This window comes from Eutrigla gurnardus (genome assembly GCF_963514095.1).
Source record: "Eutrigla gurnardus genome assembly, chromosome: 4".
NCBI lineage: Eukaryota > Metazoa > Chordata > Actinopteri > Perciformes > Triglidae > Eutrigla > Eutrigla gurnardus.
In genome coordinates, this window is record NC_139918.1 from 14430332 (window position 1) to 14448229 (window position 17898).

The 17898-nt window shown below is 39.1% G+C and overlaps 2 protein-coding genes across 2 annotated transcripts; both read right to left on the minus strand.

Moving 5' to 3' along the window:
- Positions 1 to 1073: 1073 nt before the first annotated feature.
- LOC311011751 (sodium- and chloride-dependent GABA transporter 3-like) lies at positions 1074 to 6442 on the minus strand (the record flags this gene model as incomplete). The annotated part of the gene is made up of 14 exons (XM_084006881.1): positions 1074 to 1175; positions 1696 to 1866; positions 2348 to 2448; positions 3195 to 3297; positions 3418 to 3555; positions 3656 to 3768; positions 3849 to 3973; positions 4105 to 4208; positions 4761 to 4895; positions 5029 to 5161; positions 5440 to 5527; positions 5735 to 5872; positions 6048 to 6182; positions 6289 to 6442. 14 exons carry the CDS (start codon positions 6440 to 6442, stop codon positions 1074 to 1076), a joined length of 1740 nt encoding a protein of 579 aa, XP_083863007.1.
- Positions 6443 to 9212: 2770 nt separating this feature from the next.
- pold3 (polymerase (DNA-directed), delta 3, accessory subunit) lies at positions 9213 to 14733 on the minus strand. Its single transcript, XM_084007749.1, has 12 exons — positions 14619 to 14733; positions 13937 to 13992; positions 13256 to 13355; positions 13109 to 13148; positions 12787 to 12919; positions 12190 to 12445; positions 12005 to 12077; positions 11387 to 11522; positions 11064 to 11167; positions 10664 to 10746; positions 10412 to 10493; positions 9213 to 9989 (listed from the first exon to the last, which is right to left on the minus strand). Exons 1-12 carry the CDS (start codon positions 14673 to 14675, stop codon positions 9787 to 9789), a joined length of 1323 nt encoding a protein of 440 aa, XP_083863875.1. The 5' UTR covers positions 14676 to 14733; the 3' UTR covers positions 9213 to 9786.
- Positions 14734 to 17898: the final 3165 nt, after the last annotated feature.

Genomic DNA, 17898 nt, shown 5'->3' on the forward strand with positions numbered 1-17898 from the left:
AGGCCCGAAAGACCCGTTGACTACGCTCGCTATTTCCTGGGTGAAGGGAAGTCGAAACGTCAACCTCCGTGGCGTGTGTGAGTGAAGCTCCGTTAAATAAAGAGATCAGTGTTGATTCCTCTTGTTTTCCCCCCGGTAGCCGTCGGCCTCGGGACGCTGTGGAGGAGCCTCGCTGGACGGCTAATTTGGGGAGACGCTGCGCCACAACGGACTGCCGTGCTGTCGGTCGGGACCCCGCCGATGGGGCCTAGGGCGGTGAGAGACTTTATGGTTTAGATTCTCTCGGTCGTGGTCAGCGACCGAGAGCGGACATTTAACTTACCCATTCCGCTGTGTAGCCAGCGGCCGCTGTCCCTGCACCTCGCCGTGACAGCGTTTTATATGCTAAGTAGTCAGTGCCACTTCTTGCTAAATTCCACCGTGGTTTGTACCTGTCTATTCTCCCCTATAGTGGCCAGGGGGTGCCATAAGGGTGTTCCACTGGGTATTGTTTGCTGTGACAAAAGGGGGAGTTCCACCCCTGGTGTGGTTTTATAAAATTGATAATCGTGTGCAGTGATTAATTTAAGGGGATTGTCTGCTGTGGAATGTCCTCTCTTCAATGAGTGTGTAGTGGAAAAGTGTGTTAATTTCTTGTAGTGTCGATTTCCTGGGCTACTCCTCTAGCACCCTTGGCCCGGAAGAGAGGGGAGAGTTGACGTACAACAGACGTTGGCTGTACTGTATTACCAGTCTTGTCATTGGTCGAGAGCTGGGTTGGGTGGTGGCTGGGCAGGCGGGATGATGTATCTATTTTAATGCATTGAAATATTAATAAAGTTGTATTTTTGGTACCTGTCCTCGGCTGCTGTCTGTGTGATTCGGGGGATCTGAGAACCTGATTTCTAAGTGTTGCTTAAGTTAGATCTTCGCGACACTTTAACTTCCTCCCATAGTCCAAAGACCTGCAGGATAGCTTCATTTAATTTAATTAAACTATTTGCTCTGGCCAGGGTGTACCCTGCCTTTGAAACAGATAATTACAGATCATGGATGGATGGATTTGGTTAATTATGTAAAGAATACCATGATGGTTAGACAGACAAACAGCTTTGGTTGTCGATGAAGACGTCCTCAGTTTGTCTTTCTCCCTGCAAGGCTGTGTCTTGCACAGGACGACACAGGACGGACATACGCTGGAACGCAGGAAAGAACACAATAAGCGAGTCGGCTTACACACAACTGTAACCATGAGTGAATGAAAGTGCTGGGACACAAGTGATTTTGATCAACACAAATATACTATTTATATTATATTCACATTTGGAGGCTGTTATTAGACTTTAAGAAGAGGTTGGGTCCGTTGCCACTGCACAACTTGCATGCACTCTTTGTTCTCTCGGAAAAGTCTTGAGAATTTCTTAAAATATGAAAAAAAATAAATGCTTATACTAAAGAATGCACCGATTATAATTCTGTGGTCAAAAATGAAAGGAAAATTGTGACCTCAAAATATTTTTGGCCATAAATCAAGAATTCTTATGGTACGAATGACAATTTCACACAAATGTATGATAGGATAAAATGAGGCAGTGATGACATTTTGGACAGACTGGTTGTAGACTGCAACTGGGCTGGTTGGTGGAGGCATGTCGCGAAGCGGTAATTCTGGTTCTGACATGATACACGATCTAAAACTCTTCTTTGAACACTGACCTGTTGGAAGGTTCCAGATGTCAAACACATCTGTCCAGCTGCCCACAGAGGCACCATGAGCACAGAGGAGAGTGTCATGATCCAGCCTAGTGTGTACGCCCAGTCAGGATAAATGTACCAATCATTGATCCTGAGAGGTTTGTAATCAAACATGTACAGGCAAAAGCAAATCTGTGAATGGATTACAAAGCAATAAGTCCAGAGACACGCATAAATATAACAATGTGTTATTCACTGAAAAAGTCAGGTACGGTTTAAATAAAACACAGTAACAGTGCTGTCTGATGGTGCCTTACACTTTGGATGTAGTGCAATTCTAAAACAGTTGATACCGATATATATCTGTGATAATATACCGATCAATATTTTGTTTTAAGTTAGAAAGGAATATTGAAGTAAAGTGTGAGGTAGCCTTACACATTAAAGAATGATCCACATCACTCGCACACAGTGAGTCATGCAACTTATTCATTAAACACTGGTTTCAATCGGAGCATGACATTCATTGCAATTGGAGTTTAGTTTTAAAACTAATGAACCAATATCAGTTGTAGGCTACTATGTTCACTTTACTGCTGAAGGAAAGTATGTGAAATCATTGTCGACAAGCGAGGAGGGCCAAACGTGAAGTGTCAAAGCGTTCCTGACTCACCAGTGACAGCAGAGGATTTACGTATTTCCAGCATAGTTTGAAGAAAACTGACGGCCTCTGTCCTGTCATGTCCTCAATAATGTCAATAAAGCGGTCAGCACCTGATGGACGTCATTTTCACATTACATTAAGGTATTTGAATTGTACTGCAAGAGTGTGGCCTAGAGGTGAGCTTGTTCGTGAGCGCCTGGTGGACGGGCCTTGACAAATTGGGGCCCACCACTCGCAGGGACAGACATTGGTGATCCCTGACCCCTGACCCGTGGCATCACAGACTGGCTCTAGGGATGTAGAACGTCAAACGGAAGGAACTGGAGCTCATGTGGGCTGTTGAGCTGTATCAACTCTACAGTTGGGTTCACCTCCACACATAGCACTGGTTCTGGAACCAAAACATCTGGGGGCTGGACTCTTGCCTTTTCCAGAGTTTTGTTTTTTATTACTTTGATAGCTTGATGACCAAAAATAGAAAGACCAAAGCTGCAGTCGATGTTTGTCTGTCTAACCATCATGGTATTCTTTCCATAATTAACCAAATCCATCCATCCATTATCTGTAATTATCTGTCTCAAAGGCAGGGTACACCCTGGCCAGGGCAAATGGTTTAATTAAATGAAATTAAACTATCCTGCAGGTCTTTGGACTATGGGAGGAAGTCGAAGTACCCAGAGAAAACGGGGAGGACATGTAAAGTCAACACAGAAGGCCGACGCAAAACTGGTTTCAAAACCCCTCTTGCTGTGAGGCGACCACTACGCCACCATACCAGCCCCATAAACAAATACACAAATCACCTTATCAAAATGTTGTACATTAATAAGCTAAAAGGCAAATGATTCCTACTCACCAAAAATCCATGCAGTAACCACGCATTCACATAAAGCCATAAAATACTGACAGGCTCTGGTAGAACCGTAATAATCAATGAGCTGGAATATGTAAATTCCTCCCTGGAGGAAAGAAAAAAACAATTGAAGATAACATTCTGGAAAACCTTCAAAACATCAGTGTTATTTTATGTTAATGTGATTCCCAGAGACGTTTTTTTTATGTCCACATTTTTGTTTTACCTCAGTGATCAGAGGCAGGTGCATGAGGAAAAAGGAGGAACACATGACGAGGACAACGATCTCGTGTCTCACTGATGCACGAAACAGCTTTGGGAACAAGTCGCTCACAGAGGTGATAAAACTCTCTACGTTCACAAACTGGGGATGAAATGAAAGGAAGCAAGTAGTGTGATTTCTGCATCAAATTGTACCTGAAGGCACACTTGGAGGTAATCAATAATTAGCCCAATAATCTCACATGTGTGTCGACACTCAGCAGAATGAGCATCAGGAAGAAGCAGGCAGTCCAAAACTGTGGCAAAGGCATCATGGCTGTTGCCTGAGGGTAAGCAATGAAGGCCAAACCTGGACCTGTGTATTCAATGGTAACAGGAAGAGATTCATTACCTTTGTGTTTGGATTATCAATGATGCATGTTTAATGAGCTCTACCTGACTCAGCTACTGTGTCAACAGTAACACCCTGTTTCTGAGCCATGAATCCAAGTACAGAGAAGACGACAAATCCAGCAACAAAACTGGTCCCACTGTTCAGCAGACAGATCCAAAAACAGTCCCTGGAAGACACAAAAAGATGGACAATGCCCCTTTTTATGCATTTACATTTTAAGAGATGCTAATGAAGCACAAGAAACATGTTCACAAAACTAATTTCTAACTTCAATAGCATTTTCTTTCTTCTACTCACTTGTAACAGTTGTTGTTGTACCGATTATAGCTCCCCAGAACATTCAGACTCCCAGCAGTCAGGCTATAGGAGAAGAATATTTGAGATCCTGCCTCTATCCAGACCTGTAACATTAGGAAATATAGTAACTCTTGTGACTCTTCAGCTGATTGAAAAATGTGTTAATGGTAATGTCAGGTTAGGGTTACTCGTTCGATCACATTGCAGTTGCCATGAAATGTATTACAGATGTTTGTGCTGCACAGATGATGGAACCTAATGACTTTGGTGATCACAAGAAGTTTTTGAGTAAAATGTCTTCAACTATTACATAGATTGCTATGAAATGTGGTACACCGATTCAGACCACTTCAGAATGAATTGTTGTCGCTTTGGTCATTGAGTGTCATTGCGAGGTCAAAGGTTTTATGTCCAATACTTTGGTTCATCAGCAAAACAAATCAGCCTCAGCAGAACTGTATTTCCTGTTCAGTGATAATTCGCTGAGCTGTGGTGTAAACATGGTAAACATGCTTATGTTTACATAAATAGATGTTAAGGTTTGATGTTAATTTAGCTAACAACTAATGCCAGCTAAAAAAAAGTTCAAGAAGAATTTAAATGGTGTCCATCTTTAGGTATACATGAGTTAAGTTAGTGCTACATTAACTGGTCATCTGAAAGTTCTTTAGGTGATTCAAATCTGGATAGAGATAATAGTAGATCCCATTCCAAGCTCCAGGTAGTGTCAGGCCCCTGACGAGGAGGACCAGGAGCATCACATAGGGGAACGTAGCTGTAAAATATGTGACCTTAAAAGAACATTTTTAATCATTCTGTCATCAATGGAGATACTGTAATGCTTAGTGACTAATATTGTATAATGTTCTTTGTGGAAAATCATTGTTTATAGGGGATTCCTGCAGACATAATATTTCCACTCACCTTCCCAGAAGATTTGACACCTTTCCAGATACTAAAGTAGCAGAACATCCAGCAGGCCAGAAGACACAAGGCCAGTTCCCATCTCACACTGCCCAGCTCCTCAATGCCTCCAGACATGCCCAGCACACGCCGTCTGAACAGAGGAATTTGGCAAACAAACAAACAAACAAATCCAGCATGATTTCAGATTTTATTCTGCAGCCCATTCTGCCCGTAAAAAAAAAAAAATACCACGCAGACTACAGTCGACGTTCAGCTGGTAATAACACATACATGTATGTTCTATGCCTCGAACTTAGCCTTACAAAATTACTGAGTAGTCATTATGTAAGGCAAACAGTAAGAATGCAGAATACACATTAAATAACACTGACGGTGTTGTCATAGAGTAATTAATGGAAGATGACTTACTCCCAGAACTCAGTTGCAGCAGAGGTGGTGTTGGTATGATTCGCAGTCACATTAGATGAATTAAAAGTCTGAAGACCGAGGCACTGAGCTGGGTTTGGGGAACAAACAAAGATTACATATTTTTAAGTGTAAAAGGGAAGGATCAACACATTTAACCTATAAGGGGACATATTTTCCAATTGACATGTATAAACCATATGATGTTTTTACATACATTTCAACCAGATTTACATGCCTCTATGATCATAACTGAAAGAAGAAAAAAACGTTCTACCCCGACCAGTGGTGATCTCACCTGTGTTCCAGGTGTTCTCACAGCTAGCCCAGGGGAGCTGGGAGGAGAACGAGGACACGAGGTAGAAGAGAGCCCAGACTTGGACTAAAATGTAGTTTAAGTCATAAAGTTTCATGATCAAAAACCCATATCCAATGCCTGAAATAATAGAATAAATATCATGATTCAAAATGTTCAAACCTGTGAAGGTAATGTCAATTCAACATGTCAGAACCCTGGAATTGTATGACACACTATATTCTACTTGACAGAGTGATAATACAATATATTTTGCCGTTTTCTCCTCTTGATTTCACATTTTAGTTCAACTCACCTTCTGCCAGTGGACACACTTTCTTCCAACAGGTGATGAATCCTTCCTGGGTGTACTGACCAGTTGAAGTCTCCAGCAGGAACAGAGGGATTCCAGATACCAGAGCTAACAGACCATATGGTAAAAGAAAGGCCCCTATAGATATGACAGAGACATGTTTGCAACTTTAGCAGTATCCTTTCATCTCCAGCCATCAATATTAAACATTTTCACTGAACTAGCAGCTGCTTATATTCTTCACCTCCACCATACTTGTAGCAGAGGTAAGGAAATCTCCACACGTTGCCCAGGCCGACCACATTTCCTGCAACAACCAGCATATATTCTGTTTTACTGGCCCACTGTCCTCGGTCTCCATTCTTCTGATTTTCTGATTTTCTTCCATGACTGTTCATCTCAAGATCAGCAATTTCTGGTTTCAGTTTGTCTTTCAGGGTTCTGTTTTCAACTTGTGTTTCAGTTGAGGATCAGAAGTACTGCAGATCTTTGCATCTTCTGAGTACTCCTAAATATACAAAATTCTGCCCTCAACCCTGAAGACAAAACCAGTTCTACTGTGGATGGGGCTTCCTTCCTGTTTTTCCTATATGCAATTTGATCTTGCTGCTTGTATTGTGTGGTGCTTTTTAATTTAACTACATCCTGAGCTCAATAATATTTAAATGTAATATCAGATATTCTGGTGTGTAGTTTAAACAAAGAAGACTCCCCTTGGGGATCTCTCCCATGTACTCAGAGACCATTCAAAAGTCGACAATCACCTGCAATACAATCTTGAATGGTTACAGTCTGATGTCTGATAGAAGTACTCAAACTTTTGTTATGGTTTTTCATGATTTTGGACTGTAGAATGTCCTCTTTAAAAATAGATGTCACTTCGAATGTATTAGCAAAGCAAGAAGAAATCTCTATTCATTTCTAAAATTAATTTGAAGCTCAGAATCAGAATGTTGAATTCTGTGAAACAAGAAACCTACAAAGACAAGACAGGTTGACAGGGGAACTTAAGAGGGAGATAGCAGGTTAACAGTATATGGCTCATTGAAGTGGTATACATCATCTAAAAGTGCATTGTAGATGCTCAGCACTAGATTTAGAGTTTTTATATCCATAAATCTGTAATAAACCTTGTGATTTGAAAAGTGCATAGCATATACTGTATATGCTTAGAACATTATGATGGAGTCTATGATGGAGTCAATCCCCATGCTCGCCTTTGTCTCATAATTTGCTGAAAGAATATTTGGGTCGATACCTCTTGTTACAGTTTTTAGAATACATACATGATCAAAAATCCCTACAAAATACCACATTAAACTCATTGAGTCCACACCCAATTTATGCAATCCCAAACCCCCAGAATGCAGAAATATTCAAAGACACTATTTCTAACACATCATATTTGTCAGTGTTGCTTAAGGTTTATTGGAATTGTCATACACATACACATGAAATGTAGGAGTAGTGGGCTGTTGTGAATCACCCATGGAGCAAGTTGAGGCTCAGTGTCTTCTCGATCATGGTATCTTCCCTGCAGGCACTATAGGTTCTACTCAGTACTAACAAAGTCACACAGTTCCAGCATTGACATCTCAAGTCCAGTATGTTCGTGCATATAAAGAATGATGAACAAGTAACACTCACAGCTCCAACAAGCCAGTACCACATAACCCCACTGCCCCACTTAGGACAGAGGAGCCATCTGGCCAGTCCCACCTAGCTGAAGTGATAAATCTGTGGTGCCCCTCCCCCGTCAGAATACACAACGTCATAGTCAATATTACCCACTCGCCATGTGACCACAAGGGGTCTTTGCCACTTGGCAAACAATTTTGATTGAGGTCCTTGTAATAAGCCTTGGTTATTAATAAGGCCCTTAACATTGTTGTGTAATAAGAACATATACGTATTGGTGATAGCATCATAAACATGTTTATTGTTAGATTATTAGAAATTTGTGAGCAATTATTAGAAACTTATTCACAGTTTATAGACTGCTTAAGATGATAAGTTTCTTTGAATTTTTTTCTAATAGCATTACAAACAATTGAATTTGATTAACCTTACCTCTAATATCGTTGTTCATCCTTAAGCTTAATTTGTTGCCTTATTATCATTATTGATACATACTTTATTGTGCATTTGTTAGCAGTAAAATATGCATGTATTTGTGTGTAATTCTCTATAGACATCATATCAGCAACATGTAGTGCTCATTCCAGATGGGGGAGCTGTGAAAAACATAGTTAAATGTACCTGAGAAACTCACCTGGTAGGGTAGATTCCCCATCTGTTAAAACTGCTTCTGAAGCAGCCAGGGTTCAAATCTAACTGCGGGTCCTTTGCGCATGTTGTCTTGAGGTGTATCAGATAATGGCAGAAAATAAGCCCAAAAATAATATTTAAAAAACTAGTAATTAATACGGCACTGGTTTTGCTTTCGACTTGCAATAAGCATAGTTAACTGTTAATACGTGGATAACAAAGGTTTTATTTACCTTAATAAAATGCTGCAAAAATCTTATTTAACTGTTTGAGTGCATAATAAAAAATGTATTAACTTTACTTATAAGTCATTGTTCTTGCTTTAAATGGTTAACTGTTAATTAGTAAATTGTAAAGTATGTATTAATCGTAATGAAGCAACAAACATAAAATGAAATAATATAATGCAATACCATAATAAATTCAATACATGTTTGTATCATAAGCAATTATAAGAACCTAATAATAATTTTATTATTGTCCTAGCAGTGTGTAAATGGTAAACACGTTTCTTATAAGTGCTTATAAATGAGGAGTACTACCTTCCTCCTTCCTTCCAGCTTTCCTTAACCAGGTCCAGAATGTTTTGCCAAAGACCAGTTTAAAGGGAGAAATCCTGTGGGAGCCTGGGGCTCCTCCCACATTGCAAACAGGGTCTAGTCACCTATCCCTATCTGTTGTGTCCATGACAACGCAATGACGTCCCACCAGAGACACAGCCTGGCAGGACGAACTGGGGACGTCTTCATTGACAACTTGATATGACCTGGAAAGTCACACTTCAGCTGTCACATAAACTTCTAGGCCAATGTAGTCGACACAAGACATTTCAGTGATAACAAGCTCAAAATTTAGTTTTGTTCCGTTTTGCACATTTATTTAATATCTTTGGGGTCAACAAACCTGTTGACTCCAGATCTGCACTCAAGTTTGAGTGTTCAAAATTGGACATAATTACTTTATGAATAAATTATAGTTGATTAGCTCACACTGACCTTGGATTCATTTTTATTTCAGCACTTGAAATAACCTACTTTGCTTGTACATGTTTAAGACAAATTTCACCAAAGCCCGTCAGGGGGTAAGTGCAAATATTCAATCAAATAGATTTACATTTTTTTATGTAAAGCAAAGTCATTACTGTAACAGTTTATTACATTCTGTATGACAGACTTACAATTCTCAAACTAAAATCCTGTCAATCTCCAACAGGTAATGTTTTAAACACATCTTTGTGTCAATTTGTGTCAAAAGACAAACACATTCGGTTTCAGTACATGACGTTTATTGAGTAGGGTATCTGATAATGGTAGGTTTTATCCAGGTTTGGACACGTCCATGTAGTCAAAGTCCTTTTGAGAAGTCAGTTGCAATCCTCAATTGAGCTTTCACATTCATCATAAGATCACAAAGGAAGTCTGCAGCAGTGCTTTTTGTTACAGAAATAAACAAAACAAAAAAGGGCCGTCCTCCATCATTTCTTTTGGAAGAATCCCATAATTGACGCTTGTTTAGTAACTTTATTTGCATTTGTAGAAGTTTTCTTCTGACTTCTCTTGTCGTCCTGTTTGTTACTTGCTGGTTTTGCAGGGGCGGGCTCTTTTGGCACTTGTTTAGTGGCCTGAACGCTGTCTTCTGTTTCAGAGTACGATTCACTCTCATAGCCTTTCTCCGTCACTGTGGGAAAAAAGATGAACCAGAGTGAGTTTGAACTTCTGTGTGAATATGGCCACATTATGTAGTGGTGTATTAAACTGCCGTTTATTAAAAGGTCGTAAAAGTAGGCTATTGTCAATATATACACTTCCAAACTCAATGAGAAGGAAATAAAGTTCTGATTAAAAAAATAAATCAGCTGGTTGTGAATCATTAATTGCAGTTGTAAATTCATTAAACAAAAATGTAATATTCGATGGCTTGGTATTATATTTCTGAGAATTTCATCAGTCATACTGTGAGTGTTATTAATATGATGCTGTTATGCTGGTGGAAGTTACAAAAATACAAATCTTGCATACAGTTGGTGCGTGAAGTTTTTTGGAAAATGAATAGCAGATCGTATAGATTTCACAAATGTAACAGAGGATGCATTTTCATACCCATGCATCCTTCTTCATCTAAAAAGGTTTGAGATTTCAGGACTCGTCTCCTCTTCCTCCTCTTCATTTCAGAGTTCTCCTGCTGTAAAAATAAACGAACACAAACGTGAATTTTCAAGTAGCAATTTACTGTTAAATACATGAAGAATATTTCACCAATGTCTAATAGCACGATGCATGACTTTCTTTCCCACACTCAGCCAGCCGAGCATTACATCCATGTTAATGGGTTAACCAGGTTTGATCACTTACACGGAAATGTGTAACAGACTCAACCTTCTTAGGACTTGGCGATGGTTCTCTCGTTTCCATTTGCTGCGGAGAATCTGGAATGACTGAAAAGGTGAACAAGTATTAGTCTTCCATAGTCTCTCTTAAAAGAGCTTTTGAAATGAACCCTTTTCATAATTCCTTCTTCTTGGAAGTCTTGAATCATCTGGCTTTACAATACAAATAAACTAGGCCATATTTCTCCAAACTGTAGCTAATGATATTCTTATAGCACTATCCAATATTATGAAAGACAGTTGGGAGCTAATAAAGAAGCGACCAATTATCAAAATCTATTTTCATGTCTTGAGGTCTTAAATTCTTTTTTCTCAAGCTTTCAAAATAGCAAATTACTAAATAGAAACAACAGTAAACAACTCACCATCTTCATCGCTGCTGTCTGGTACAGGCTTCTTAATCCTTCGTCTCTTTTTCTTGTCCATTTTCTCCTCCTCGCTGTCAGAATCCTCAATGCGCTTGGTTTTGCTTCAACAAGAGGAAGACTTTGATCAAAATAGAGTTATAGCCATATTTGACTTTGGTGAACTAAGACCATCATCACTCAAAGAGCCCATAGAAATAAAATAAAATGATATTGAACGCCCTTAATTTCAAAAGCTATAACGTCGTGCATTTCTTCGGTAAGTCAGTTTTGTGTGCAATTCTTCTTTTCCCCTGAGGTGTTATACTGAAAGACACACACACCTCCTGGACTCTTTCTTGGTGTCTTTAGGCAGCTCCACTGCAGCAGCATCTGGTTTTTCTTCAGGTTGTGGACTTTGGCGTCGCTGCTCTGTTGAGGATGATGCCTGAACTGCTTCCTCCTGCTTCACTGTTTTCTCTGAAGAAAGTGAGGAGAGTTTAGTTAGAAAAAACAAACCCTGAAAATGTCATGCAGTCACTGTTTGTATGGGGCTCATCTTGGGATTAATCTAAAAGCAAAGAAGAGAGAGTTAACTGTATCGGGTTATTACCTCATCTTCATACTAGAGACCGTTTGAAGGTAAACAGCTCATTAAGTTACAGCAAATGCCAGCTGAAGCATTTCTGGGATAAGAAAGGTGGCGGAGGATCGCAAACATGCTGCCTCCAAATGACAAGTTCTTAATGTGGTTTTATTAAGTCTCTAATATTATCCACGAAAATCAGAGACACATTTATAAAGTGTTGATGTAGCAAAACAAAGTGCGGTAACAAAACATATTTGGCCAAGTTGCAGTGAGCCTGTCCTCAGGTCTGGTTTAAAAAAAGATGTAGTTATTACACATTCCACTAAGATTTTAGAACAACAAGGATTATGATGGCGATGATAATATTACTCACTCGCTGCTTGACTCCCAAAGAAGTTCATCATTGGATTGGCTTTTGTGACTGGTTTGCTTTTGGGGGCATCAACCTAAAGTACAAACACAGTTGTGAAAATATATACAGCAAACGTTACTGTGGAGTGTTTCTCTGTAAATAGCAGTTACCGGTATTTAAACAAAAGATTGCAAAGCCATACATACCACAGGTGCATCCACCTTCTGCTCAGACTTAACATCTTTGCCATTATCCTGGTTCTTAGTAACAGTCTTATTTGCAAACATTCCCATGATGCCTTTCTGCTGCTTGGCAGAAGGTTTTGAAGTCAGATTAGCCTGTCCATTAATGCCGGATTTTTTGTTTTCTGGCTCTGGTGTAGGAGCTTGTGGGATTTCTCTGGCCTGCTGTAGCTCCAGAGAGGACATGGGCACCGCACTGGCACAGCGGATCGCACTGTATCTGCAAACAGAGAATTCAACACCTTTCTCAAGACTGACAGAACTACTATTCAACATTTTTTTCTCTCTTTGGTGAACTTGTGTTGTTGTTCTACTTCATTCACACTCGCTACCACCAGCCTGAGCTACATGATGTAATAATGTAGACCCTGGATGTAAGAAGTGGAATATCTGAACAATTAGACTGTTGAAAACTTGATGAAGTTTAAATCATTGCCCTACAATATCTACAGAATCTCAGCAGGGTACTTAGCAGTTATTTGATTGATTATATGTTCCTCACCTGTGTAAAGACCCTGCCTACTGTCCACTTTTAAGCAAACAGAAATATGATTGACTTACCTGCTGCAGTTTTTCAGATTGTCTTTCACAGCATCATAGTCAACACTGTAGAGGGGACCACTGTCTTTCAGTAAAGCTTTTTGGACACTGTAGACATGGACACTAACTATCAAGCTCATTTTGGACTTGAAATCTGCAAAGGAAAACACAACAGGTATCTCCATAAATAAAAACAAAAGATAGGAAAACAAATATTTGCACTGAAAAACACATGCAACATGCATTAGTTTGCAGTCTGGTGGCTCAAAGCAACAATTATAACCAACAATGCTGCACAAATACAGTGTCTAACGCTGGTGATCTGGAAAGCATATTTACACACCTTCCAACTGGTCCTCTTTGACAACTGACACCTTGTGACTCTGACACAAAGAACAACATTAGCACCACAAAATAAAATAGCAAGTCTTTGTGTATAGAAATATGGAAATCATGCCAAAACAAGTCTTGTAAATGTAGTGTTTCTCACCGTTTGGCCATTGTCCACACTCTTCCCCGACACGAGATAGGTGGCATGGAGCTGACCTGAACTTTCCTTTCTCTTGTGATCCAAATAATGGTAGAGCATTCTGAAAACAAAAAGATACTTTAAGGTTCACAGCCATTGTACCAAATCTGATAGTAATTAACTTGCAAATGGTAAGTGACATTATAGTGTATAATATTGAGATATAGGAGCAGGGGATTGTTCTTTAATATTTTTGAGTACTGACCAAAATGCGTCTTTACTGGTATCAAAACTGTTAAATACTGAATGTTAACACTGATCAGATTATTAGCCGTGTTTACTTATTCTTTTATTATTACTTTCTTGATTTTTTGAGAATAATCTGCATATGTTTACACCATAATAGACTGCAGTTATTAAACAGCTGCTTTGTGTTGAGTCAAAATGAAACACTGGTGTTGTACTTGAAGGTACTTTCTTGACCAAAACACACCTGGGAGATTGTTATCTAGTGCCCAAATTCAATACAACAACTAAACCATCGCCATGACAACTGAGCTACTCCATCAGATGAAAAGGCTATTTTTTAAGGTTGCCCCTTTTAGTTCATTACATTTAAAGACTTGGTGAATGAATGTAACGTTTTAGGATGCAGTGATTGTGATTCCAGTGAACTAATATAGTTGGAGGAGTCTCACTCACTGTTTGGCTGTGTTGACATGGACTCCCAGAGTGAGACTCAGCCATTTATAGGTAACCTGTTGAACAGAAAAGACATGACAGCATATGTATTTAGAGGCAGCTGGTAGGAGTAAAGAACGTCAATGATTTAACTAGCTAACAGTTTCGCTTTCTATCCATTATTAATTTATATAATTCAAAGACAGCTAACGTTAGCTTTTCAACGTTGCAATATGCCTTGCACTAGCTAGCCAAACTGCCATTTTCTGTAATGCTAGCCTGTACTAGATGAAAACAAATATACAAGGGAACTCGTGTTTAGACCGTTTCAACCTTTGACTCCTTTAATTTAATCCTACAGTGTCCCGTTGGCGTTTAACGTTACAGCACAAACTGAAATTAGGTTAACGTTAATCAACTATATTAATATGCTTTTGTTTAATTTAAGCACCGTTTTGCTATATGAATCATTAGCCGAATTAACCACAAGCCTAAAGTTAATCATATACAGTTACGAGCCATTCAATGACAATTCTATACTTCACCCAAAACGAAGCAAACCGTAAACAAGCAGTTTTTTGTAAGCAGTTCAGCGGCTAAACATATCGGGTTTACCTCCGTTCCAACGTCCGTAACTTGGCATTATCTCGCCAAGAATCACGTCAAGAACAGAGAATATATCGCGAATAAAGAGTACACTCACTATCTTATCTTGGTCGTTGACAAATTCGTCGATGTTATCCAAATAAAGCTCGTCCATTTTGTTGAATGCAGACGTTTTGTGAACCGATTCAACTGCGCGGGAAGGCAGTTATTTACTTCCTGTTAAATGTCACATGTGCCTATTCTCTTTTCCGGTGGGATGAAAGGTTACAGGTCGCCCTCTACAGGCCAACACGGGATATAGCCTGGTGGTGGAGATATTCTTTCTTATTGCAAAAATAAATAAATACATAATAATAATAGATAAAAAATAATAATACAAATATAATGCACTGTTGAATTCCATGGGGAAAAAATACCTGATGAAATATTTGTTGTAGGCAACTGGATTTACTTTAGGTCCAGGTTCGAGAAGCCTCTTAGATGAGAGGTAAAATGTTTTTACATTTTATATTTCTATTTACTATACAATCTTGTTTTGTTTCTACCGGTAATTATGATAGTAGAACAACTGACACCATGGTGAAGCAGGTAAAAATGTGCATGCGTATCATCTTTTCAGCTCACTGACACAGACATGATGTAAGCAGTTTTAGGGAATTTACTCATTCTACGCAAACTGTGGTCCCATCATTGTGAATGTAAGGAAAATCCACAAGTTTTAAGAGGTTTCACTTCAGTAAATACAGTCTTTAAGTAATTTCACTTGAGTTACTGTTTCTTCCATTTAAATTCTGCAAATACTGCAAATTAGGCATTCAAATCACCCCCAAAATAATTAAATTATGTCCCATTTTTTAGACTTGCCAGTAGCTTGCTATGGATGACCGAAGAAATACTATCAATGGTTTGTGAACCATGAACTATTTCTAAGGGTTTGTGCTGCTGCCAAGTCATTGCAATACATTTCAAATGCAAATGGGCTCTTTTAAAGAAAAAAAAATGCTGATCATGCCGGATGAAAGATCATAAAATGGTGAATGAGTAATAACTACTGCTTTTAATGTGTTTTAAACAGAGGAACCAACCGTCCAGGAAATGGGAATAAGAGGCACAACAGCAGCAGAAGGCATTATAAAATCTGCAGGCTGCTGGGAAGCTATCAGCAGCAGTTATTGGTGCATCACAGCACATTCAATATACATTTTGAATTTTAATGAGCTGCTGTAATCAGAAATATTCAGGAAGGAATATGTTGATGTATTAAACCTTCGGTGACCTCGCTATCAATTGTATGTTTTCCAATCAAATCACTGGTCAACATGAGGGCAACTTCCTCCCAGCTCCACTGCTTGGCATCGTTTGTCTGCATCAGGCGAAGCTCATTATGACAGGAAATGAGACTCGTGAAACTACTGCATCACTTGTTAGGATGGATTTTCTCAGTAGAGTCTAGAAATATGAATAAGATGACAAGCAGAGGCATAAATATTGATGGTGTGCATGATTTTCTTTTAAATCCGCAATTGATGTGCTGTTGCACCAATAAAAAACAACATCACACTGTTTGAAGCAGTATTTGTCGAATGTCTGGCAACTTAAAGACCAACACATGACACCAAGAAGATCAGAGCCCAGTTGATTAAAGGCATTGTGATGTACCAACTCAGGTGTGGAAAATAATAATGGTGACAGGTCTCCAGGGGCACCCATTTTTGTTGCCCTTTATTGTAACAACAATAGCAGTGGTGTTTCGGTAGAACCTCACCTTCCATGCAGGAGGCCAAGGTTTGATTCCTGAGGAATGCAATAACCTTTTTCAACCTTAATCACATCAGAGAAGACTAATAAGAACTGCCCTTTCGATTGGAACATTGATCGCTCCAGGGTGAAGGGTCTGCTTGCCATTAAAGGCCAAACAATAATACAACGTGTGTTAAATTAAAGTAGAATGATGTCCAAAAATGTTTCCAAAGGGGTTCTTCCTGACTGACGGTCTAGCCAGAACCACATCAGCTCCAGCACTTTAGAGTTCTTTAGGGAAATATAAAAGTGTTCTTAGTAGGGATAATGGGAATGATTCTTAGGGATAATGGTAATGGTTGCTAATTTGTATTTAATGTTGGGTTCTAAATAGAACCCAATGAATGGGTCACAGGTCGAAGAAGAACCATTTAAGGTTCTAGTTAGCATTTTTTTATTTCTAAGAGCGTACAATATTAAAGAGAAAGTGTGTAGGAAGTACTTCCTTACTCCTATCCAGGGGGAACAGCGGGACGTGATCGTACCGGTCCCCAGCACTAATGCATCACAGATAAGAAATTCTTTGCGTATGAGGATAAATTAGATTATTGGCAGAGGTAAATATACTTAAGAGGACCTATTTATGAATGAAGATATTGATTTTAGCTAATAAATTACTTAAAATGTTATACACTGTCCCTTTAAAATATATCTGCAAGCGAAGTAAACACAGAGATCAAACAAGAGAAGGCAATGTCCCCAATGAGGCCTGTAAACAAGCTGCTGTCAATCCTGAGACAACTATAATTATGTGTGAGCCAAATATCCCGCTTGTTAAATAACAACAATGTTTGTCTATTAACCTCCCAAAAAATCTGAACAGATGTAGGGGTTCAATATCATTAATATTTGTGCAGGTGAGACACTATGGGTACTCACTCCCAATGAATGCTACAGCACAATGCTAAACCACATGCTGCACATTCATTCTCACTGGTTTTGACCTCAGATGATCTAATATAATATTTAGAGAGAAGCAGTTCTGAGTCTTCACTTCACTGAGAGGCTGCTGAGAAGCTGATCAGCCTGCCAACTTCCAATTGAAATGTCAAACAGAAGGGCAGCGATGTGCGGCAGAAAAGGGAAAAATATTCCCCTAATGGGGACGAGAGTCATTGTTTAATAGCACCAAGGGCAACACTAAACCCTCAGATGGATCAGAGATGGTTAAGATGAAGTAACAAACCAATGTGATCTTCTTTTTCTTGCTTCCCCCCTTTCATTGAACAGGAGATTTGACTTTGACACCTTTGTTTCTTCAGCTCACTGGAGCTCAGAACACAATCAGTCTGTGTGAATCACAGCTGGGCTGCTGAGAAAGTCGTTACTGTTCATCATTCATGATGTGTTGAATGTCACATAGATTCATTTGGTGAGTAATTAAGATATATTGCAAATAAAGGTTTTGTCTGGTAAAACTTTAAAATATATTCACGATTGAACACAAGTTTAATTTAAGCTATTTTTTATTACAAAGCTTACTGTACGGGTTTTTATGGAATTTGAACAGATTTAGATTGAACTGTTATTGAACCTCAACCTGAATAATGTCACACTGGAGTGTAATTTGAGCACCC